At 36.5% G+C, this 25,350-nt stretch overlaps 1 protein-coding gene and 1 pseudogene across 1 annotated transcript in view; one reads left to right on the top strand and one right to left on the bottom strand.

The window, feature by feature from the left end:
* Nucleotides 1-3,331: 3,331 nt before the first annotated feature.
* LOC107694557 (natural killer cell receptor 2B4-like) overlaps nucleotides 3,332-25,350 on the top strand; it is a 55,055-nt pseudogene continuing 33,036 nt past the window's right edge.
* Nucleotides 20,339-25,350, bottom strand: part of LOC107694276 (uncharacterized) — a 12,809-nt gene continuing 7,797 nt past the window's right edge. The window contains exons 2-5 of the mRNA XM_016493932.1: nucleotides 23,442-23,452; nucleotides 21,905-22,256; nucleotides 21,492-21,563; nucleotides 20,339-20,466 (exon numbers count right to left, since the gene is read on the bottom strand). Coding sequence (XP_016349418.1) covers nucleotides 20,390-20,466; nucleotides 21,492-21,563; nucleotides 21,905-22,256; nucleotides 23,442-23,452 — 512 coding nt within the window. The 3' untranslated portion in view covers nucleotides 20,339-20,389. The remainder of the gene's footprint in view (nucleotides 20,467-21,491; nucleotides 21,564-21,904; nucleotides 22,257-23,441; nucleotides 23,453-25,350) is intronic.

Genomic DNA, 25,350 nt, shown 5'->3' with positions numbered 1-25,350 from the left:
TGTTATAAAAAAAGTTATTAAACCTGTTATACTGTATTATGACAGCACTTTAAAAATTATTATTATTTTTTAACAATATCGTGATAATACCGTATACCGTGATAAAAGTATTAGCAATTAATCACAACATGAAAATTCGATACCAGCATATCCCTACTAGCACACACACAAAAGTCTAAACTCTTTAAACAAAGAAAACAAATAGCATAACGTTACATGCAAATGTTACTACTTACATCTACCTGACCGTCAATAAGTACATTTATAGAAATTTTTAGACTTTAATACGACTATAGACATTTATATCTATTAATATATTCAAATTAATTGACATCGACTCTTAGCTAATCATTTAACTATAAATGTTGCAACGTTGCACGATTGCTGAACAAGAATAACTTTAGCGATTATTTAACATACCTCTTATTCGTGTCGCTTCTGTTCTGATGGCTCATACTGTACAGCCTCCCCCTACTGGACGCATCAGAAACAACAGGGGCGTAAAACTTCCTGGGCCGTAGATCTGCCTTCTCCAGGCCTGCAGCCTCCCCCTACTCATTATAACACATCTTTTGACTCCATTCACAGAAAATCTTTTAAATCACAACGACTTTTCAGCTCTCCCTAAGTTTTGGATTAAACGCTTTATTATTATTATTATTATTATTAATATTATTATTATTATTATTAATTTAATACATCATTAATACATAACGTGTGCACACCACCACAAACAGTATGCATACTAGAGCGCCATCTAGTGACATATCTAGGAATTCAACATTCAAAGAATTCTGAAACACAAACCAATACAGCTGCTTTAGGATCTTTTTGCTAAGTAAAAAAACAAACAAACTACATAACATGAAAACTGTGAATATATGACTATGTATGATGAACAACAGATGTAATTTAGACGTTTAATCACATAAACATTGATACAAATGCAATACAAACATGGTCAACTAAAGTTCAAACATGCTGCCTTGATATTTAAAAAAAAAAAAAGTTTTCCAAAACTGAACACTGAAGATCTTTATACTCACAAGTGATAGTAACATTAAAGCTCTTAATGGTGTCAGTACTGCTGCTGTTTCTGCTGCTGGTGATCTGCAGTTTATAAAGTCCAGAGTCTGTGATTGTGATGTTTGTGATGGTCAGAGATCCAGTCTGATGATCCAGCTTCAGAAGTTGTGGCCTAATGGTTAGAGAGTCGGACTCGTAACCCAAAGGTTGCGGGTTCGAGTCTCGTACCGGCAAGGATTGTAGGTGGGGGGAGTGAATGTACAGCGCTCTCTCCCACCTTCGATACCACGACTGAGGTGCCCTTGAGCAAGGCACCGAACCCCCAACTGCTCCCCGGGCACCGCAGCAAAAATGGCTGCCCACTGCTCCGGGTGTGTGTTCACGGTGTGTGTGTGTTCACTGCTGTGTGTGTGCACTTTGGATGGGTAAATGCAGAGCACTAATTCCAAGTATGGGTCACCTTGGCCACATGTCACGTCACTTCACTTCACTTCACTTCACTTCAGTCTGTCTCTGAATCTCTCAGTGCCATTTTTACACTAAACATCTGTACAGACATATCTGAGATCTCCACTGATTTTAGCAATGTGAGTGTCATTACAAAACCATCAAATCTCTTCTGTATCAACACCAAAAACAAATGAACAGATTATTTTAAATCACTTCATGGATAATAATAAAAATAATAAAGTTCTGGACTCCTTTTTAATGGTTAAAATAAATTGTATTAATCAAAAAGCATGTCTAATTAATTAAAATCATGAAACTTAAACAATTTAACATCAATTTATTAACAAGTTTAACAAATATTACGCTTAGGGCCCTATGAAATGTTTTATTTTTTCCAACCTTATGTTTTATTGTTACCAAATTCTGTTTTAGCAGGTTTAGCAATTATTTGAAAGCATAAAAACAAGTTTCATTTATTCTTAAAATAGCCTTATGATTTTTTGCTCAGAAATTCTGTGTTGTGTATTTAAAAAAAATTTTTAAGGCATAAAACATTAATTTAATCTATCTTTTAAGTAATGAAAATTAAACACATTTTATTTTGGGGAAAATAAAGGTCATTTAATATTACAATTAAAACACTGAAGAAATATTGTATGCTTATTCCTTAAAAATAAGGTTTTTAATCATTGTAATAGTAGTAGTAGCATCCTGTTACATACATTCTAGGCCTACTGAACAATAGTAATATATTTCTGCCGCAATGCCTTCAAGTTAAACCGAACTTTTATTTTGACGGGTTGCCGTGAATACCTTTACATTTCTGTGTGGATATGAGGATAGTTTTACTCAAATGATATAGTCAAATGCTCATGAAGTGACTCTCAGAGCAGTTCTGGAGATGTTGTTCACGTATTTATGTCCTCATTTATGTCCAAATCACCCAAGCCTCACGCGGGCTTCAGTACAAGTGATAAACAAAACCGCACGTCTGCGCCATTCATTGACACGGAGACACGCAGAATTCATATTTAAATATGAATCGTTTTGCGGCTTAATATTTACAAATACAAGTGGGAGTGTGCTCACGTGTGTGTGTGTGTGATACAGAGAGCGCGACCATAACGTATAGAGACCGAAATGACATGCCGTCATGTAAATAAGATAAAAAACATAAGGTTATTTAGTTCTATAGGAAAGGTAACTTTAAATGACTTCTGTTGTGATCTGGCGCTATAGAGAAAATATAATTAAATAAAATTAACTTGACCTTCAAGGGGGGGAGGGCGGGTCGCCCCCCTAATATAATGGCAGGGGAAACACTGAGCTGTGTCATAATAGCAGGAAACTTTCCACCTACAAGCTAATCATACATGCACAAGATGTTTGTCCACATAACAGATCGCACCATGTTTCTGAGGAAATCAAACCGCAGCAGGTTTCACTCAGAAGTTGAGCTGCTGTCACAATTCAGTAAGATGGGAGATGATTCTACCTGTTTTATCACTGGCTATACAACTAAATGATTGTAAACCATTTTAAAATCCATAATTGTTATTTTACCATGAAATTTAGGAAGATTTACACATTGCACTCTTCATCCTTTACATTTTTAACACAGTCTGACAATTACTCTTCAAAAAGGATCAGTGTTGAAAAAAAAAAGAAAAATGTTTTTTCAATAAAGAACATTTCACATCTCAATAAGGGTCAGAGGGACATTTATATGTAATTATCTGTCATACACAGCATGTGTGTGTGGATTAGGAGGGTCAAAGTCTGTTGTGGGAGGGTTCATACCAGCTTGAGTGTTTTCAGCGGATATAGGCTTTTTAGATCAGACACTCAATGGAAAATGTTTCACATGCTCGTTTTGTTCTGTTTGTGCTGGAGACGGCTGCCTGGTAAGTTATAAAACATTTTTAGGTATTCATTTCTTTGTGTTTCAGAACATTGCTGCTGTTCAAATGAGAGATTTGCATCTGCTTTTCTTCTCAGATCAATCAAATCAAACTGAGATTTGCTTTATATCCAGGCCGCCTTTCAGCAAACCTGTTATACAATCATGATTAGCAAAATTAAACTTCTTGTTTTACGAATCTGAAATATTTATTTTCACACACACACATTAAAGGTAAAAAATCAAGCTCATCTGTCCATTTATTTAAGTGATATTTGATATTTTGTGTCTCTGCTGCTGTTCTTCAAATCACATTTAAAGTTTAGAAACTGATTTCAGGGTTTTTGAACCAACAAAAATCAAAGCCTTTTCATGTTCTTTAGGTGTGTTTGGTGCTGAAACAAATGAAATACAGTCAGTGATGGAGGGAGATTCTGTCACTCTAAACACTGATGTTACTGAAATACATGAAGTTGAGGATATATTTTGGAATTATAGAGATGAAAACTTTCTTATAGCTAAAATCAATAGAGAGATTCAAATTTCCTCCATATATGATGATGTTCTTGATGGGAGATTCAGAGACAGACTGAAGCTGAACAATCAGACTGGATCTCTGACCATCACAAACATGAGAACAGAACATGCCGGAGTTTATCAACTACAGATAAGTGGAGTGAAAGTGACATTAAAAACATTCAGTGTTTCTGTCTATGGTGAGTAAAGATCATTTGCCCACTCGCATATTTTTATTTTATTTTCCTGTAACTATTTATAGTGTAAAATACCAAATATTCACTCAATAAACCATGCATTTAGTTTATTCTCTCAATGTTCTGCAGCATGTCTGCCTGTTCCTAACATCACCAGAGACTGTTTATCATCAGCATCATATTGTCCGTTGCTGTGTTCAGTAGTGAATGTGAGTCATGTGACTCTCTCCTGGTACAAAGGAAACAGTTTATTGTCCAGCATCAGTGTGTCTGATCTCAGCATCAGTCTCTCTCTACCTCTGGAGGTGGAATATCAGGATAACAACACCTACAGCTGTGTGCTCAACAATCCCATCAGCAACCAGACTCAACATCTGGACATCAGCAAACTCTGTCACACATGTTCAGGTATGACAGCACTGATATATGTGGTTATTTTCTGACCTGATCTCTGTTTTGTTGCAAAACAGATACATTCACTTCTTAATATCATTACAGCACCAGTCTCTCTGATATTGCTGATCTCTGCTGCTGGATCTCTGTTGATTTTAGTTGCAGTCGGGATCTTCTGCATTTGCAGGAAATATAGAAAAACTGATCAAGAAGGCAAGCGTTCCCTCCTACTTTTAAGAAAACACTGGAAATAGTATGAGTGATTTTTGGGTTTGACAATTTCTGTGGATTACGTGCATTAAATTAAATTTAAAGACTGATGTAATTAAATTTCAGTTTTGTTTTTAATGCATGGTTTTTATTTTTATTTGTTATAGTTCTCAAAGTTGATGATGCAACAGTTCAGAATCACGATGAAGAGATCATTTACACTAATCCGACATTCTACAAAAGAAATCCACAAAAAATGGTGAGTCCTGTCAGGACCACTATCGTCAAAATGATAGATACTTAGCATAAAGTTTGGTTTGGCGGTATGGTTCTGTTCTGGGCAAAAAACTCCCTGCCCATCCATGCAGCCTGTCATGAATGAGCAGGGAGAGCAGCAATAATAACCCCCCTAGGGTTAACAGAACAGAACAAGGCAGATATCATTAATGTACTTAATGATATTTAAGTGTAACACTTTATTCAAGATAAAGGAGTCTGATTAGCAAGGAATATCAGAAAGCCAAGTCCTGACTGTGGCGAAAGGAGGAGCTGGGGATGGAGGAGGGTAATTTGCTCCTGAGCAAGTTGAAAAGCTGCTGAATAATACTGAATAGAACTTATATAGGTGTCGTATTCCTATAGGTAGATGTGATCAGCTGAGAATCAGCTGATGCAAGCTTGACTCATGTGACCTGCCAGAACTAACGCTAACGCTTAATTTATTGTGCTTTATATGATGATCTGACACGCACATAATCCTAGATGGAAATAAGATGAGTCAGCTAACCATATAATTTTGCATAGTTAGGTTAGGAAAATAAATAGACTTTTAAAATGGAAGAGGAAACACATCTGATATATTTTGTTGTTGATGTCAATAGTTTGTGTGACAGTCAAGCTGTATGGTATTTGGGGCAATTTCATTGATACAGTCTAATAATAACACAATATTTGGCACAGTGTTCATTTTAGCTGAAATCACACTTTTGCATTGTTTATGAACTATGCGTTAACAACGAATGGTTGATTTTGTGTGCAATTAGAAAATGTAATTTTCTTTTTGTATCTTGTGTGCCGTTTTTTTTTTTTTTTTTTTTTAGAGGGCTACAGAGGAGAATCATGTGGAGTATGCACCTGTCTGCATAACATGATGAAACATTCCTGAGTACAAGTCCCTTTCACTAGACGTTTGGATTCAGTATGTGATCTCTGATCTTTGGAAGTTACAGACATTTTTTGGGATTGTTGAGAATCCACTCTGATGTGTAGGGGCCTGAAATCATCTATTCTGGAACAAAAATCTAAACATTAACATACATGGTATTATGATATAAAAACTGCACTTCACACCATTCCCACTGAGTAGCAGCTGTTTGAGAGTCTGAGTGAAACCTGTTATGGTCTTGCTCATGTTGTTATAGATGTGCATAAGTGCCTATGATTGAACAGTTGTGGTTGCCGTGCATTTGAGAGCATGTTAGAGGATGAGCGTGTGGTTAAAGGTCTTTTTTTCCATTCCTGCTCTTCTGAAACTCATCGTTTACCACAATATGCATGGTCATCCATGATCTAACAGATAATAACTGATCTCAAATCAAACAGTGATCAACTGTGAAACCTTACTGTGTGAAATGTGCAAATGTCATGTATTTATTTTTGTAAGTGAGAAATTAAATATTTAAGTACGTATTGCTTACCTCACTTTATAGGCTATTTAGTGTTTGAACCTTTGGTTTGGTTTCCAAGGCGTCAATAGCTAGAAAGTCTATCAGGAATCAGTTAAGACCAGTGTCATTACAACAGGCTAGATGAAGTAGCATTTTTTTTTAATTTCAGTTTAATTTTTGATCACAAGGTGGTGATGTCACAAAACTTTTTGAGATCATTCGGGGCATTGCACCACTACATATCAAGTTTTGTATATGTCAATGCATTTGTAAAATATAGCATTTTATGACAAAATTCTAAATGGCTGATGGCCAAATATGGTAAAATTGAGTATTGTTCAACTCACATGTTGTGCTGAATCTAAACAGACCAGTCTTGCGATTTTTTGTCCAAACTGTTCAGAAGATACAAGCAAAAATAGCAATTTTTCATATCTCCTGACCACCGTTTTTTTTTTTTTTTTTCCTGAAACTTAAACATGATGTGTAATATGTGAATGAACATCTCTGGTTCTTGCAGAAGCTTGAATGTGATGCGTAACACACGAGAATTAACCTCATTGGTTCTTGCATGTCAAGCAAGCATGCTTGAGCTTCCCATATCTGATGTTTGTGTTGATTATGAATGCAAATAAAAGCCTAAATTCAATCTGTTCATCATATAAAGTGATGGAGTTTCCTCAGAAAATTTGGAATGTTCAATTCACATGGATTAGTTTTACAATTTCTTTATAAACTTTAAGTATCAAAGTGATGGTTGTGTGGACTGTCAATGGATGGACAGAAATCTCCCATATTTCATTCTTAATTTGGAATGTTTTATGGATTTAGAATAACATGAGGGTGAGTACATTTTCTTTTTGGGTGAACTAACCCTTGAAGAAAAGAAAAACATCATGGTATGAGAGACAGCACTTTATCAAACACTAACATCTTTATATTGTTTAGGCCTACATGGAAAAACCAACATGGATCTGTATTGTCTGTACTGATTCAAAATGTATTTCCAACAAGAATACAGTGGTAGGCTACACTTCATTTCTGTACACAAATAACCTGCTCTTAAACAAACATTTACTCCTGCATTTCTCCCCCCCCCATTAAATAAAATTATTTAATTAGTAATAATTAAATAACTATTAAGTATGTTAATATGAACAATATTGCAAACAGTATAGCCTACAGCAGAATAATTGTGCAAATATACAAGAAAATTGTAAACATTAACAGAACCTCTAATTTTTTACTAAATAAAACTGTAACTTACAAAAAACAGTACCGCCGCTCCCTATACGCAGAGTACGCAGTTTGCGTAGGGCACCAACTCCCACGGGTTTTGATGTTGAAGTTAATTACGTGTTTTAATGTCGTAATAATATCAACATATACATATATGTAATTATAAAAATATAAACATGAACATATATATACATAACTATAAAAAATGCGTTTTGTGGTGAATGCAGTAGACAGGCGAAGCACACGTGACGCGCCATTCCCGCATCCGCGCTCGCTCTCACCTCATGTTTGCGGCTGACTGCAAGTGATCATAAACTAATGGACAACTATGCCCGGGAAAAGACATCAGTAGTCCGGCACCGAGATAAGAAAAAGAAAAAAGCCCAAGATGAAGCCTGTGCATCACTTTTAGGTACGTTCATAATCCTGTGAAACTTTTTTGGATGTTGACGTTAATAATGTGTTTTAATGTCGGTAATAATATCACCGCCGCATCTGCCTTAATATTCTCTCAGAGTTTCCATGTTCCCATACTAATATTAACCATAATTTTACTACGAAAAAAAAAAACCAACAACAAAAACATGGTTCTTGTAGCAATGGTAACCACAAATTAACCACGGTTTCAATACTTCAAATCGCTTGAAGTAATAATTTACGAAGAATTCAGATAATATTTGTGTGGTAATAAAAACAGACCTAAGCGATCAACAACTTTTAAAATGCCATAAAATGCATTAAATAAAAACAAAGAGGCAATAATTTTTTAAGTTAAGTTAACAACTTTATTAATCCCACAAGGGGCAATTAAAGTAGGGTAGTAGCATCACACAACAACTTAATACAAACATAAGATATTACCTAGACAATACAAAGAAATAAATAAATAAAAACACAACCCAACATGCTTCATAATAAATTCCATACAACAACAACAAAAAAAAACTAAGACTTTGAATTGTAAAAACGTATAGCCTCTGGAACAAAAGTGAATTTATATCTATTATATGAACATTTAATGCTTCTGAATCTTCTTCCAGAGGGCAATACCTCAAAGTAAAGCTTCAAGGGGTGAGAGTCATCTCCCGTAATACTAAGAGTTTTCCGTAACATTTGTTGCTCGTAGAATTCTGCTAGACTCCGCAAAGGCACACCAATAATTTTTGAGCAAGTCCTAACTAAGGTCTGCAAACGATTCTTATTCCTAAGAGAGAGTGAAGAGTACCAGCATAAAAAAGAAAAACTCAACACACTCTCAATAAAAGTAGTATAAAAAGTTCTCAGTATGTTTTTACGTACACAGAAGGAGTTCAATTTCCTAAGAGCGTACAATCTTTGATTCACTTTCTTAATAATGGCCTCTGTGTTCTGCTGGAACTTTAAGGTAGTATCAAAGGTAGTTCCAAGATACTTGTACTCCTGTACCCTTTCAACTTCTTTTCCATTAAAATACACAGGTTTCACCTTTGAGGCGTTTTTTCTAAAATCAATTACCATCTCTTTCGTTTTAGTAATATTCAGTTGTAGTTCAGCTTCTTTGCACCACTCAAAGAACTCGTTGTGATCATTACTGTCATCACATTCTGCACTCGTTAACAAAGATAGAAAAACTGTGTCATCAGCATATTTAACTACATGACAGTTATCCTTAATGCTGCGACATTCATTTGTATAGAGTATAAAGAGAATTGAAGACAGTACGCACCCCTGAGGAGATCCAATTGATGTAACAAGCGTATCCGACAACACTCCATTCAACATGACTTTTCGCTGCCTACATGTCAAAAAATCTAGGATCCATAAAACTAAGTTGTGACTCACATCAAATTCACATACAAGTTTCTTCGCTAAAATAATAGGATTCATTGTGTTGAATGCAGAGGAAAAATCAACAAACAGCATTCTAGCAAATGTGCCTCTATTCTCTAAATGTTGATGTATGGTATTTAAGAGCAAAAGCTTTGCATCATCCACACCTCTTTTAGTGCGATATGCAAACTGCAAAGAATCTAACTTATGACCCGTAACTGTGATAAGTTGTGACTTAACTTCCCTCTCTAAGGCTTTCATAGCTAAAGAAGTTAATGCAATGGGCCGAAAATCGTTAAAAGAATGTGACTTCTCTCGGTTAGGAATATGTATTATGTTAGAGGTTTTCCATAAGCAAGGAACTACAGCTTGATCCAGGGATGCCTGAAACAGTGAGTGAAACACAACACTGAGCTGCTCTGCACAGTGTTTAAGTGTTCTCCCACAGATACCGTCTGGACCAGGAGCTTTGTTAACAGGTGTAGCTTTCAGAAGCTTCATTACATTAAAAAGATGCAAATTCAAAGAGGTAGAGGGGCTCAGTTTTTGTTTAAAATCATCAAGAACAGCACTTGTATCATGCTTCTCAAAACGTGTAAAAAACAAATTCAGGTCATTTACCAATAGATTACCATCAACGTCCTTATTTACCACTGTTCCTTGCTTTGGTATACTAATATCCGCCATGTTCTTAATCCCATGCCAGACAGCCCTCATATCACCTTGAACAAAATTATTTTCTATTTTGTTTTTGTAGTTTAGTTTAGCACATCTGATTGTTCTTTTAACCTCCTTATTGATCTTTTTTTCTCCTCATTGGACCCTGATAAAAATACTCTGATGGTTGGATAATGATTGGTTAGTTAATAATAATCGTATTGTTTCATTGAACAACACTGTTAAAATACATAATAAATAAACAATTTATGTAGGCCTACATATTATTGCAAAGGGCGCCAAATTGCGGTTTTAACACTTACAGGATGATCAAATCCTTGTTTAATATTGACCAAACATTTAATTCAAATATCCACTTAATCTTTCATTTTCGGCCACCTTTTTGCGATAGAAATGCTAGCCTCTATAATTTCTTTAACAAAAACGTGGACATCACAACCCTTACAAAAACTAATCCTTGGCTTTATCGAAGTAAAACTGCTTAATTTTCTTTTGTGTCATTTCTGAATGCTTGAGACTATAAAATCAATCGGACAACTATATTAGTATAATCATAGCCATAGGCGACTGTCTAGCTAAGAAGCATAAACATTTTTTACGTCATTTTGGACCCGTATCCGGGTCCGCAGAGTTTAACTTTAATAAAGCAATAATTCAGGTTTGTGATTTCTATTTGGATTCACAGGGTCTCCACAGTCATGGAAAACCTGCAATTATTGGGAATTTTTTAAATTGTGATTTTCACACTTTGAAAGGTCTTGGAAAAGTAATACATGCTGCGGGAAAGGTAGTGGAAAATAATGAAAATGTAAATGGAGGCTATAAAGTCTTCCATTGAGCTGCTTTCAAATCCCAGGCCTTTTTTTTTTTTTTTTATGAACAACAAAAATTATGGAAATATATTGCTAAAAAAGTACATTAAGTGATTTAGATTCAGTGAAAAAGGTGCAAAAAGGCGTGCACATTCAAACAACCCAAAACTAGGTGCAGGACAAAAAAAATCAGCTCCAAATTTTTTTTTTTTCCCCAAACAGATCAATGTTTCAACCAGTCAGGTCTTTATTGTGATTAATTATGTTTATTATGTAAGTTCAGTGAGCATGTTTCATCTAATGTTCATGTTCTCCAGGTGTGTTTGGTGAGTCAGTGTCAGTGATGGAGGGAGATTCTGTTCTTCTACACACAAATGTTACTGAAATACATGAAGATGACGACATTCTGTGGAATTTTGGAGCTGAAAAGTCTCTGATAGCTGAAATCACTAGAGATGCTGGAATCCTCACCACATTTGATGGTCCTGATGGGAGATTCAGAGACAGACTGAAGCTGGACTATCAAACTGGATCGCTGACCATCACAAACATCACAACTCAACATGCTGGAGTTTATCAGCTAGAGATAATTGCAGCTAAACTTTCATCAAAAACATTCAGTGTTTCTGTCTATGGTGAGTAGAGATCATCAGTCATGTCCTTTGTATATCAATTATTTACATATTAAAGAGTTTAATAGTTTTATATATTTTCAGATCACATAAACCACTTCTGGATTATTATCAGACTAAACACCCACTCAACAAACTGAGTCAAAAATTTGATTGTTGCTTATATTTAACCATATTTCTCTTTATTCTCATGTTTCCAGCTCGTCTGTCTGTTCCTGTCATTAGCAGTAACTCTTCACAATGTTCTTCGTCATCATCATCATCATCACAGCAGAATTGTTCATTGGTGTGTTCAGTGGTGAATGTGGGTCATGTGACTCTCCTGGTACAAAGGAAACAGTTTATTGTCCAGCATCAGTGTGTCTGATCTCAGCATCAGTCTCTCTCTACCTCTGGAGGTGGAATATCAGGAGAAAAACACCTACAGCTGTGTGCTCAACAATCCCATCAGCAACCAGACCACACATCTGGATATCAGCAAACTCTGTTACACATGTGAAGGTACAGCAGCGCTGATATTAGCAATTATTTTCACATTCACTTAACATTAATGCATCTCTTTTACTGTCCTTCATGTCCTCCAGCCTCAGTATCTCTGATAGTGTTGATTTCTGCTGCTGCTGGATCTCTGTTGATCGTAGCAGTTAGGAACTTCTGGATCTGCAGGAAACAAAGAAAAACAGATGAAGAAGGCAAGTGTTAGCTACTGCTTTCAAACTGTTAGTCACAAATAATTTTTGGAATTAATGCCCTTTAATATGGGAAGGAACTAAAATGTAATCATTGGCTTAGGCTGGGGTCTCCAAATTTGGTCCTGGTGGGCCTGTGTCCTGCAGAGTTTAGCTCCAATTTGCCTCAACACACCTGCCTGGAAGTTTCTATTATTTCTAGTAAGACCTTGATTAACTGGTTGAGGTGTGTTTAAGTGGAGTTGGAGCTAAACTCCACAGGACAGTGGCCCTCCAGGAGCAGGATTACGCAATTTATGTAGATTAAACTCATACCAGAAAAATGCATTAATGCTATAACTGACAGCACTAATGACACAAACATTGCGAAGACACAGATGCATCTGGTAATTTTGTTGAAACAGATGAGACTGGTGATGAAGAGATCACTTACGCTGAACCTACTTTTTACAAACAAGATGCACCAAAATTGGTAAGATTATTTATTTATTGCAGTGTTTCTCTGTAGTTGAGTCACATTAATTTCCCTTGTTTTTTTGTCTGTATAATGATCCATTACATACATCACAGATGCAATTGCACCATAACAGATTTATAAAAAGCCATAAGATCATAATTTAATGCAAGAAACACTGATGAATTTCCTGTAATAATAAAAAGGTTTATACATCAAGACTAGAACAAGTCCACTGACACAAATAATGTTTTGTTAAACAAACTTAATACATTTCCTTGTGCTATTACTAGCTAGGTTTTTTTTTCATACATGTTAGCATACTAAAAATAATTTCATTTATGTAATATATTGAATGAGCAAATAAGAGATTGTTGTCAGTACTAGCGTTAGCATGACTATTGCTCAAAATGTGGCTGTCAACAACTCAAGCACAACTGAAACCACACAAAACTCAAAGACAGAAACAGAAACCCTTCTAAATCTCCAAAATTACCTTCTCAAATATTTCCCTTTACTCAAAAACAAATAATATAATGTTTAATTTAATAGAAAAAATAACTCAAAATGTTTCATTTTAATGTTTACTCCAATAAAATCCAGCTGGAGCTTCTTCGGCATCTTGACTAACTGATGTCATTAGACTGAGCACATTACTTGTGTAAACAGGCTAGATCTTTCTTGTGAATCAGTCAGGAAGTCACATGACACACAACCCAAAACAAAAAATAGGTCAGGGGTCTTTTCTAAGAGGGTTATGGACCCTAACCACATAATTGTGCAAAACTTAGCTAATACTAATACACTATACGTCACACTTCAGGACCACAGTAAGCAGGGTCAAGTCTGGTCAGTATCTGGATGGGAGACCTCCTGGAAAAAAAGTTGCTGCTGGAAGAGGTGTTAGAGAGGCCACTAAAAGAGGGGGCACTCATTTTGTGGGTCCTAACACCCCAGTAAAGTGATGAGGACACTTGCACTGTCCTTCGGATGAGATGCTAAACCAAGGTCCTGACTAATGGCACTTCTCGTAAAGATTAGGGGTGCAACCCAGGTGTCCTAGGCCAAAATATTTTTTTTTTACATTGAATCTCAATTCATCTTTGTGAATATTGCATCTTGTGTGATGTGTTTTTTTACAGAAACATAACGATGAGGAACATGTGGAGGAGGATCGTGTGGTATATGCACCTATCAGCATTAGAAGATCATCTTAAACCTTTTCTAATAACCAGATCCAGCAGTAAGATTGTCTTTGCTAAAGGAACCTCCAGAGACAGTCAGATTGAGAACATATGGTTGAGCTTTGAGACTGGAGAGAAGAATCACCACACATAGCACTAAGACTAACCAAAAAAAACAAACATAAAAAACCTCCCAATTTCCCAAAAATCCCAATAAACAGCGGGGATTATTCTGAGGGGCTTCAAATGTGATATTCAGAAACAAATTAAACAAATGGTCTCTTTAAAAAATAGGCTGCATTGTGGTACAAAGTCTTTTACCAATGACCCATGCTGTACAACCGATTTAGCATTTCCATATTTGACTTTTAAACCCTCAAAACTAATTCATATGGTGTGTGTTCATCTATATGTCTCATTTATTATAAATAATAAATATTAATATTATCTTACTGTGGTTTGGCCTGTGCCACGTAACTTCTTCACAAACACTTACTGGAAGTTTGTAGTTCATGTCAGTTCGTGTGTATGTGTATGTTTGAGGTATGAATGACATGTGGTTGAGGGTTTTTTTTTTTTTCCATTCCTGTCATTATTTCGCTCAAGGTCTGGCTTCTTCTAAATGAAAGTTTTAAGAAAGAATTCATTCAAGCCAAAGACAAAACAGTAATTTTGTAATTACACTTTTTACTTCATACCACTACATAGAGACTTCACCTCTGGAACACAGCTGACAATAGGCTGCATTGTGAACAGATCTCACAGTAGAGCAGCCAAATTCTTGTAAACATGATTATTTTGAGTCTGTTGTCAGAAAGTAACCAGTCGAGCTGGTTCAAAAAAATTTTTACGGAATTAAAGTTTAGTTCCGGGTTGATGACAAGACAAACAACCGAAGTAGCACATCCGAGAAACGAGCCGTTTCAACAAGCCGTCAAAGAGTCTGATGAGTGAGTTGACGATACAATGCAAGCCTGAGGCACGTACTGGAAATAGGCCTACGCTTACTATAACAAATCTGTGTTTGTGCATCAATGAAACTTCTACAAGATGTAGGCTACTCAATATTGGTCAGTCATATGTTCCATAAAGCATCAGTAAATGAAATTGACCCTCAAACAACATTAATGTCATGGCTGAGGGGATGTCAAAATAAAAGGGACTGCTACAGACCTGCAATTACTAATAAGGGACTTTAAGCATCAAATCTAAACAAATATAGTCCTACTGATTAAAAATAAATAATAAATATGACCATACAAAATGAAAATCCAGTTTCCAAACACATTATGTAATAATGCAGAAATAGACATAAACAGTAAGCATAATCAAATTACCAAGTAATTTAAAATACCAGAACTGATAATAAAAGAAAATCAAAATCCATACAGAACAGGAAATTACAGACAAAAATAACACTATAAAATCCAAAAGAAACAGTCTGTCACAATGCATTAAACACTGATCAATTCTTGACATTTATGCAGGCATTACTCAAATTCTTTCAGAGTTAACATGACAATTTCTATTCATACTTCTTCAGAATGCCAAAGGCTCTGTCTGTGTCAACATTCACGAGATTTTACTGTAGAATATTCAAGAAAATTAAAGGCAAAGTATGTCACAATGCATTATAGCACTGATCAATTCTTGACATTTATGCTGGCATTATTAAAATTATGTTACAGTTAACATGAAAATTTCAATTAATTATTGTTCAGGACACCCAAGACTCTGTCCGTGTCAACTTTCACTGGGTTTTACTGTAGAATTTGGGAGAAAATTAAAGGCAAAGTCTGTCACAATGTACTGATCAATTCCTGGTTTTTCTACAGGCATTATTAAAATTCCTTAAGAGTTAACATGAAAATTTCAATTCATTCTTCTTCAGGACACCCAAGAAGGTTTTACTGTAGAATTTGGTAGAAAATTAAAGGCAAAGTCTGACAAAATGCATTATAACATTGACCATTTCTTGATATTTATTAAAATTCTTTCACAGTTAACATTAAATTTTCAATACATTGTTCTTCAGGATGACCATTACTCTGTCTGTGTCAACTTTCACTGGGATTTACTATGAAGACTCTAAATGTATATTTTAACTAAAGGTTTACCATTTCTAGGCATGTTCCCAGAACTATACCTTAAGACATTGCTTACAGGTATACCTACTTGCGTGCGACGTTACTAGGAGCTGTCCATGAGGGTGCTGCTGAATTGATTGATATCGATGGATCGAGAATGGATTGTTCACTCTACGAAGGGGCTGCTTCAGTGTGTTATGTGAGAAAGCGGTGTTCTTTATAAAAGAAGTGTTGATTTTAAATAAAGACACAAAACTCTTTCCTGTTAGAATGCAACAAACTTGCTTGAAACTTTTACTTTCACTTTGCATCATACATCATGTCAGGGAACAAAACCAAGAAAGATATATGCCCAGAGCACCTCCCAGTGGTCACCACATACACTTTCAGAAAAAAAGGTACAAAAGTTGTCACTGGGGCGGTACCTTTTCAAAAGGCACACCTTTGTACCAGAAGAGTCCATATTGGTACCTTAAACGTACATATTAGTACCTAAAGTGTACATATTAGTACTTAAAAGGTACAAAAGTGTACCTTTTGAAAAGATACCGCCCCAGTGACAACTTTTGTACCTTTTTTTCTGAGAGTCTACAACACAAAGAAAAAACCTACATGAGTCACTGCTTAATTTTTTTTAACAGCTTTTAACAAAAGAAAGAAAGAACACTACTATGGCAGAGAAAAACAGAGAAAGAGGAGAGATGCCAGCAGCTGAATTTCGGGGCTGAGGGGATAGAGCTGTAGCTCTGTCAAGCTTGTCGGACCAACAAGATCTAAAAGCTGCTGAATTTGCTGCTGTGGCAGGTGAATTTTTTAATTCTTACATGGTAGTTAGGAGACTAAAGTTTTAGTGCACATAATGGCTCAACCATTCGCTGTATCGCTGCCATAGTTTGACCAAACTCCCCCTTCAGCCCCAAAATTCAGCTGCTGGCAGCTTCCCTCTTTCTCTCTTTTTTCTCTGCCATATAACTGTTGATGAAGGCATACTTCCAGTTAGTGATATGCATGATTAGTTTGTGCATGAGGTTGCAGGTGTCAAAATTTCTAAATTATATAAAATATCCATGGTTGAATTTAGTTTGCAATTTGGATTATTTTTATAAGATCCCATGATTCCTGATAAATGTCATTTCAACTATTTCTGAAGTGCTTCTTGTTGAAAAGCAATCTTACCAGAATGTTTTTCTGTTGGAGTTGTGTAGGCCTGTTTTTTTTTTTTGTTAAAAGCTGTTAAATTATTAAGCAGTGACTCATGTAGGTTTTTTCTTTGTGTTGTATGTGGTGACCACTGGGAGGTGCTCTGGGCATATATTTTTCTTTCCTGATTTTGTTCCCTGACATGATGCATGTTGCATCATGCGAAAGTAAAATTTTCACGCAAGTGTGTTGCATTCTAACAGGAAGGAGTTCTGTGTCTGAAAAGAGCATTGCTTTTTCACATAATACACTGAAGCAGCTCCTGTGTAGAGTAAATAATCCATTTGCAATCCATCAATATTAAACAATTCAGCAGCACCCTCATGGACAGCACCTGGTAATGTCGCACGTAAGTAGGTATACCTGTAAGCAACCTCCTAAGGTATAGTTTGGGGAACACGCCTAGAGATGGTATACCTTTAGTTAAGATATACCTTTAGAGTCTTTACACTAATCCAAAATTCTACAAACAAAATAAACAGAAACAGGTAAGTTCATTTTTATGTGTGTTATTGTGCCTTATGATGATCTGACACACAAATATTACTTAAGACTCTGGTGGGTTGTGAGCACAGAAATGGGCCTGATAAATCACACTTCTGCTGTTGTTTATGCTTTTTTTCTCTGAATCTGAACTATGCAATCACATTTGTTGGTAAATTTATATTTAATTAAATTCCTTTTATTAAGAAAATGTTTTAATTTAGTTTTTGTATCTTGTGTTATGTTATGTTTTAACAGCTACCAGAGGAGAATCACACGGAGTATGCGCCTATCTGCATAAAATGATGAAACTTTAACATTTAAGTATCTTTCTTTTGGCATTTGGATTTATTATGTGATCTATATGATCTTTAGAAGTTCCGGACAACGTTTAAGTTTTGGGATCACTGAGTCCACAGAGACACATGGAATATCTGAACTTTACACAAATTTTGACACAAAAATCGAATAATTTATATGCATGATACAGTATAAAAGCTAAACTTCACAACACAGCATCAGCTCAGTTTGAGGGTCAAACTGAAACCTGCTGAGGTCTTGATCCCTTAAATACATACAGACATATGATTAGACAAACAGCACATGCATACGAGTGCCTATAATTTAACATTTGCTGTTGATGTGCATTTGTGAGTGCATGTTAAAGGTGTGAATAGCATTTGGTTGATAAGCTTTTTCCACTCCTGCTAATGTGAAACTCACCCTTAGTGACTCCATCCATAATCATGTTTGACATAATACATTCTCTTAAACAGTATATTTCTGTGAAACCTTACTGTGTGAATGTGAAATGTGCAAATATCATGTATTTTTTTGTAAGTGAAACATTAAGATGAATATTTAAGTAGTGTACCTCTGTTCCTCCAGTTGCTGAATGCTTTCACTTGGCAGGATAATTTAAAAGTTCCCCTCATGATAGGCATGTCTTTCCATAAACAAATGGAACTGAAAAAGCTTGTTTGTTTTTCCTAAGAAAAGGTGCTTGGTTATTTTGCTTAATGCATCACAGAGGCCAGTGGTGGCTGGTGGAAAATTTTCTAGGTAGGGTGTCACATCCAACAATTTTAGCATATATCCAACTTAGAATTTAGATTTATCCAACTATAACAAAAGGAAAAGTATTAAGACTTGAAACATTTTAAATGCAGATAGTAGTTTTACCACATTCAAGAATGAGGATGATTTCTATGATTGACTATATTTTCTGCAAGCTTTTTTCAAGCTAAATTATTCTTTTTTTTATTTTATTTCATAATTCACAATTTATGTATACAGTGCAACAGCAAAAATTGTGAGGAACAAATAAATGTTTAATAGAGCAAGTGAGGCAAAGTGAACGCACACCTGTAAAGATGAAAGTTGAAGGAAAAAAAAATACCTAATTGAAAAAGAACAACTGCACACTCACTTAAGCATAGGCTATTTTTTAATCAACGTTTCGGCTAGTAGCCTTCGTCAAGGTATAGTTTCACAAAATGGAGAGTAGTATAAGTAAAGGACATAATTGTACACCGCTGAGAGTGGTGAGATCCAAATCATCCAATAATTAACTAATTTACAACTAGACTCTAACATGGAAGGTATAACATCAACAAAGTGTTGATGCTGATTGGACTATATATCCAGAGGCAGAACAAACTGTCTAGAACAGGGCTGCCCAAACTCGGTCCTGGAGGGCCGGTGTCCTGCAGAGTTTAGCTCCAACATGCCTCAACATACCTGCCTTTAAGTTTCTAGTATGCCTAGTGAGAGCTTGATTAGCTGGTTCAGGTGTGTTTAATTGGGGTTGGAGCTAAACTCTTCAGGACACCGGCCCTCCAGGACCGAGTTTGGACACCCCTGGTCTAGAACAGTGACAGTGGTGGTTGAATGTGATCGAAAAAAAATCCCTCCCTTTCACATTTTGGTGGTGCGTCGCCTGATTGCCCTAATGAAAAACCCGCCCCTGACAGAGGCACATTAGCATGACTACATCTGGAACCATTCCAATCCAATGACCTGACACGCCCAGATGAACATATCCAGCGGCCAGACTCTACTCTCAACCACACTTTTACTCCCCAGAGTTTGGCATTTTCCAGAATGTGATAGACAGGTGGCGTTTGAAGCAATTCATCTGTGTGCAAGCGATAGGGGGTGCTCAAAATGTTCGGGTTGAGTATGTGCAAAAAATTAATGGGTGTGTTGCCCGTTACAGATGAGAAAGCTCAAGTCCCAGTTCAAGGATTTATTAAAAAAAAAAAAAAAAAAAAAAAAAAATATATATATAGTTGGTATTTGAGGTCTACAATTAAACAGAAATAAAGAGCAATTAAGTATGTTAATATGGAAAATTGTACATTTTACAATTTAACTTTGATTTACAAAAAGATATATCCAGCAGCCATGTTCTGCCAAATTAACAAGGACATGCTTGTTACTAACATCTGTTAGTTTAACAAATACTGACATCCACCATAAAGTTCATCACGCTTAGCTTTTCCACACGCTGAGATACAGAAGGTGCACAGTGCTATACATACAAACACAAAACACCATGGTAACACACATGACGCTATAATGCAGTAAACATTAATTTAACAACGTAAGATGCAACATAAAACATGTACATAACTGATAAGAAAAAAAATATTACAATGAAAAACCATAAAATAGTGAAGTGTCACACAGGGGATTTTGGGAATGTCACTTTATGGCTTTTCACGGTAAATTATAAGATGATTTGAATGTGATGCTGTGCAATTACAGGACAGCTGTTTGATTATTTGTCGAGGGATAGAAGAAACTCTTTACACAGTCAAGTTTTCTGCGGCACTCTCCTATAAGAAAACATTCACAGAAGTTAGAGAAATGAACACGACTGATGATTCAGTTACAAACACAAAGACTTATCAATCTCATGAATCTGATAAACTCAATCAAATTGTCATATTCTGTAATACAGTAATGCATCATGTTTAAATGTAGAGTCCGATGATTTATGTAAGCAATAAGGTACGAGGCCTTGCTGTATTGTGAATAAGTCACGGCTGAAGGGCGTTGTTAGGCACGACGCGAAGCGGTTCCCACAAAAAAAATTAAATACAATTATATATATATATATATATATATGTCAACCACTGTTGCCAGCTTAAAAAACAAGCCCAAAACAAGCCCAATCTTTTTTTTGATTATTTATTATCATCAGTATTATTTATCATCAATTATTTATTACCAATAAATTAACCTGCAACATATTAAACTGAAACCACTCTTTTATCTGAAAAGCAAAAACAGATATGTTATTTTACAAAAAAAACTCATCTCCAATCACCTGTGAGCAGAATAGGATTGGAGAGATGGAAAAGGAGAAAAACACAAGAGCTTCAAAGGGGAACTGTAACATAGCCACATATGTATAGCCTACTAAAATATATGCTATTCGAACCAAATGTATCTATATAGTTTTAGTATTAGTATAGGACTACTTGTTTTTTATTACAGCCCATGATAATTAATACATTACAAAAACATTGTAAAAATTAAAAATTAGGCTAAAAGAAAGTCATCCCACTCCTCTATGTCTACTTCTATCATCGCTTGGATTACAGCGTCACGCGCCTTCTTTTTGAACGTGATTTTCTCCAATGAGGGGGAAGAGGGGGTGTAACATTTGACCAATTCAGGAAGAATTTGGATGTTTCTAATTTTGCGGTTAAAAATCCAGTCATCTCTAAATAACTTGCACATTTAAAAGGACAGTACTGTCTTGAATTGACTATTATAATAGTGTTTTTGTAATGATGACCTAATTAAACCACATCACATATACACACACAGAAGACACATGACCAGAAATTCTTACCAGATACACCTGCAACCACCAGCAGAACACCAACACATACTCCTGCTATAGCAAGAAAAAACACAATCCCATCTGTAAAAAAAAAAACAGTAATTACTAAAGTCCGACAGTTATTTTTTCATATATATTTGATATTTACACCTTTCCACCTTCATCAGTTATATGATATTGAGTGAATAGATAAATGGCTCCATAATGGCCTACAAACGTCATTACTAACTGCATTGTTTGTTAACATCTTTCGATCTCTGTACAATGTCTATTTTTTTGTGACAAATGTGTGTCACTTGACGTGCATGTCGCTGTGATAGAGATCAGTGACGTCACAAGTTTCAGACAGGCCACAATGAAAACAAAACACTGCTATTCTATTCCTGAAGATAAAATAGAATGAATGACTGAATTACACTCACTAGAGCCAGTTCCACGAAGGCTCTTTTCGCTGATAATTCTGATGCTATACTGGCGGCGGATGCTGCTGCTGTTGGTGATGATCTCAAGATGATAAACTCCAGAGTCTGTGGTTTTGGTGTTCATGATGGTCAGAGATCCAGTCTGATGATCCAGCTTTAGTCTGTCTCTGAATCTCCCGTCAGCATCTTCACACTCATCGCCTGTACAGATCTTACTGGGATCTCTAGCGATTTCAGCTATATGAGTGTCATCACAATACCACATCATCAAATAATTTGGGTTTTTTATTACACCAGAATCTAAAGTGACAGAATCTCCCTCCTTCACTGACTTGGTCTTCATTTTATCCGTCTCGGCACCAGGAACATCTGAAACACAAACATCTGCTTTTTTTTGCTGTTAAAGAAAACAGATAGAATGTTAAAGGGTTAGTTCACCCCAACATGAAAATTATGTCATTAATTAGTTACCTGCATGTCATTCCAAACCCGCAAGACCTCCGTTCATCTTCAGAACAGAAATTAAGATATTTTGATCCAGCTCTCTGACCCTCCTCCATAGACAGCAACGCAACTGAAATGTTCCCAGATCCAGAAACATAGTAAATACATCGATAAAACAGTTAATGTGACATCAGTGGCTCAACTTCAGCTTTGCTAAGCTACGAGAATACTTTGAGCGCAAATAAAAGAAAAAAAAAATACTCTATTCAACAATTCTTCTCCCCCGAGTTACTGTCTTTCGCCTTCAGCTTCGCAAAGCTGAAGTTGAGCCACTGATGTCACATGGACCGTTTTACCAATGTCCTTACTACGTTTCTGGACCTGGGAACATTACAGTTGCGTTGCTGTCTGTGGAGGGTCTGAGAGCTCTCAGATTTAATCAAAAATATATTTTAATTTTTGTTCCGAAGATGAATGAAGGTCTTACAGGTTTGGAACGACATGAGCGTGAGTAAATAATGACAGAATTTTTGGGTGATTTTTTTGGGTGAACTATCCCTTTAAACTACTGATGTTAAAAAAAAAAAAAAAAAAAAGCAACTTTGTATAAAAAAATAACAATGTAATATTAATTTAGGGTAATAGAGAATTTTACCTCTGCTGAATTACAACCCGAATTCCGGAAATGTTGGGACGTTTTTAAAAATTTGAATAAAATGAAAACTAGTATTGAATAATAAAAGGAAAGCCAATATTTTATTCACAATAGAACATAGATAACATAACGTTTAAACTGAGAAATTTTACAATTGTATGTACAAAATGAGCTCATTTCAAATTTGATGCCTGCTACAGGTCTCAAAATAGTTGGGATGGGGGCATGTTCACCAAGGTGTAGCATCTCCTCTTCTTTTCAAAACAGTTTGAAGACGTCTGGGCATCGAGGTTATGAGTTTCTGGAGTTTTGGTGTTGGAATTTGGTCCCATTCTTGCCTGATATAGGTTTCCAGCTGCTGAAGAGTTTGTGTTCGTCTTTGACGTATTTTTTGTTTAATGATGCGCCAAATGTTCTCTAGAGGTGAAAGATCTGGACTGCAGGCACACCTTTCAGCATTCATAGTGCCTTCCAAAACATGCAAGCTGCCCCTACCGTATGCACTTATGCACACCCATACCATCAGAGATGCTGGCTTTTGACCTGAACGCTGATAACATGCTGGAAGGTCTCCCTCCTCTGTAACCCGGACGACACGACATCTGTGATTTCCAACAAGAATGTCAAATTTGGACTCGTCTGACCATAGAACACTTTTCCACTTTGACAGTCCATTTTAAATGAGCCTTGGCCCACAGGACACGACGGCGCTTCTGGACCATGTTCACATATGGCTTCCTTTTTGCATGATAGAGCTTTAGTTGGCATCTGCAGATGGCACGGTGGATTGTGTTTACTGACAGTGGTTTCTGGAAGTATTCCTGGGCCCATTTAGTAATGTCAATAACAGAATCATGCCGATGAGTGATGCAGTGTCGTCTGAGGCCCGAAGACCACGAGCATCCAACAAAGGTCTTCGTCCTTGTCCCTTACGTACAGAGATTTCTCCAGTTTGTTGCAATTTGACGTTGTGGAGCGTTGTTTTTAAAGTATTCCACAATCGTTTTACGCACTCTTTCACAGATTGGAGAGCCTCTGTCCATCTTTACTTCTGAGAGACTCTGCCTCGCTAAGACATGAATCTTTTCAAAATGTCTTGCTTTTTCAGCCCTTTGTTGCCCCTGTGCCAACTTTTTTGAGACCTGTAGCAGGCATCAAATTTGAAATTAGCTAATTTAGTGGATAAACGTGTAACATTTCTCCGTTTAAACATTTATGTTCTCTATGTTCTATTGTGAATACAATATTGGCTTGTGTGATTTGAAAGTCTTTTAGTTTTTATTTTATTTAAATTAAAAAAATGTCCCAGCATTGCCGGTGTCCTGACATTTTATCCTACACGTCAGATTTTCCTACCAGCGTTTACTGCGCATGCGCACATCAATATTGCGTCCTTTTTCTCACGCGGAATAACAACATTTAATGTATCTGCATTACTGTAAGGTTAGGTTTAGGGTTGGGGGTAAGTGTAGGCATTACAGTTTTTCTCGATTGCTTAAACACATTTCTTGAAACTATGCCTTTGTCCGCCACAAGAGCAAAGCGACACCGCAAACATCAGATTTCTAGTGACGTTCGGGCAAAACAGAGGGCTAACCACCACCTGCTGCTCTCCTGCCATCATCACTAGGATGACAGGTGACACAGCCTCGACACCTGCTGCATAAGTTCGAGGACCCGCACCTTGCTACAGCATACATCACCACAGCCCACCACCTGATAGCATCCACCACTCCTGGAGGCACCAACAGCCAGAGAGCCACCACTGTCTCCCAGCCGTGAGTGGCAGGTGTGTGTTCGATTGGAACACAAAAGACACAACCAATGTATACATTGGCACATTTTTATTCATTCATGTACTTCACAGCACAACTGTAAAAAAAACAAAACAAAATTATTCCGCCTCAGCATCCCGTCTTTGTTCTGGGTCAGGCCAGAGAATCTCGGCCACATCACAGGCTATATTGGCCCTAGCCTGATCCACCCCTGGCATGCATCTACTGATATGTCTAGGCAGGCTTCTTCCATGGCCTGGAGGAGGTGAGGACGGATATAAGGTTCTCGGTCATACACTTTCCACCGCCATGCTGAAAAAAAAATCCTCTATCGGGTTTAGAAAGGGAGAGTATACAGGCAGAAAAATGTTAGAAAACCTCGGGTTATTGGTAAACCAGTCACGAACCAGTGCAGCACGATGGAAGCTGACATTATCCCAAACAACAATGTAATGAGGCTGCTCTGGCTGTGCTTGTTCCCTGAGGTCCAGCTGGAACATATGCTCTCTTAGACCGTCAAGGAAAGCAAGGAGGAGCATAGTGTTATAGGGTCCTAGAATGGCATGACGGTA

Source organism: Sinocyclocheilus anshuiensis, unplaced genomic scaffold (assembly GCF_001515605.1).
Source record: "Sinocyclocheilus anshuiensis isolate Anshui unplaced genomic scaffold, SAMN03320099.WGS_v1.1 scaffold954, whole genome shotgun sequence".
Lineage (NCBI taxonomy): Eukaryota > Metazoa > Chordata > Actinopteri > Cypriniformes > Cyprinidae > Sinocyclocheilus > Sinocyclocheilus anshuiensis.
The sequence above is the reverse complement of the archived record's forward strand: the minus strand, read 5'-3'. Positions and strand labels throughout refer to the sequence as shown.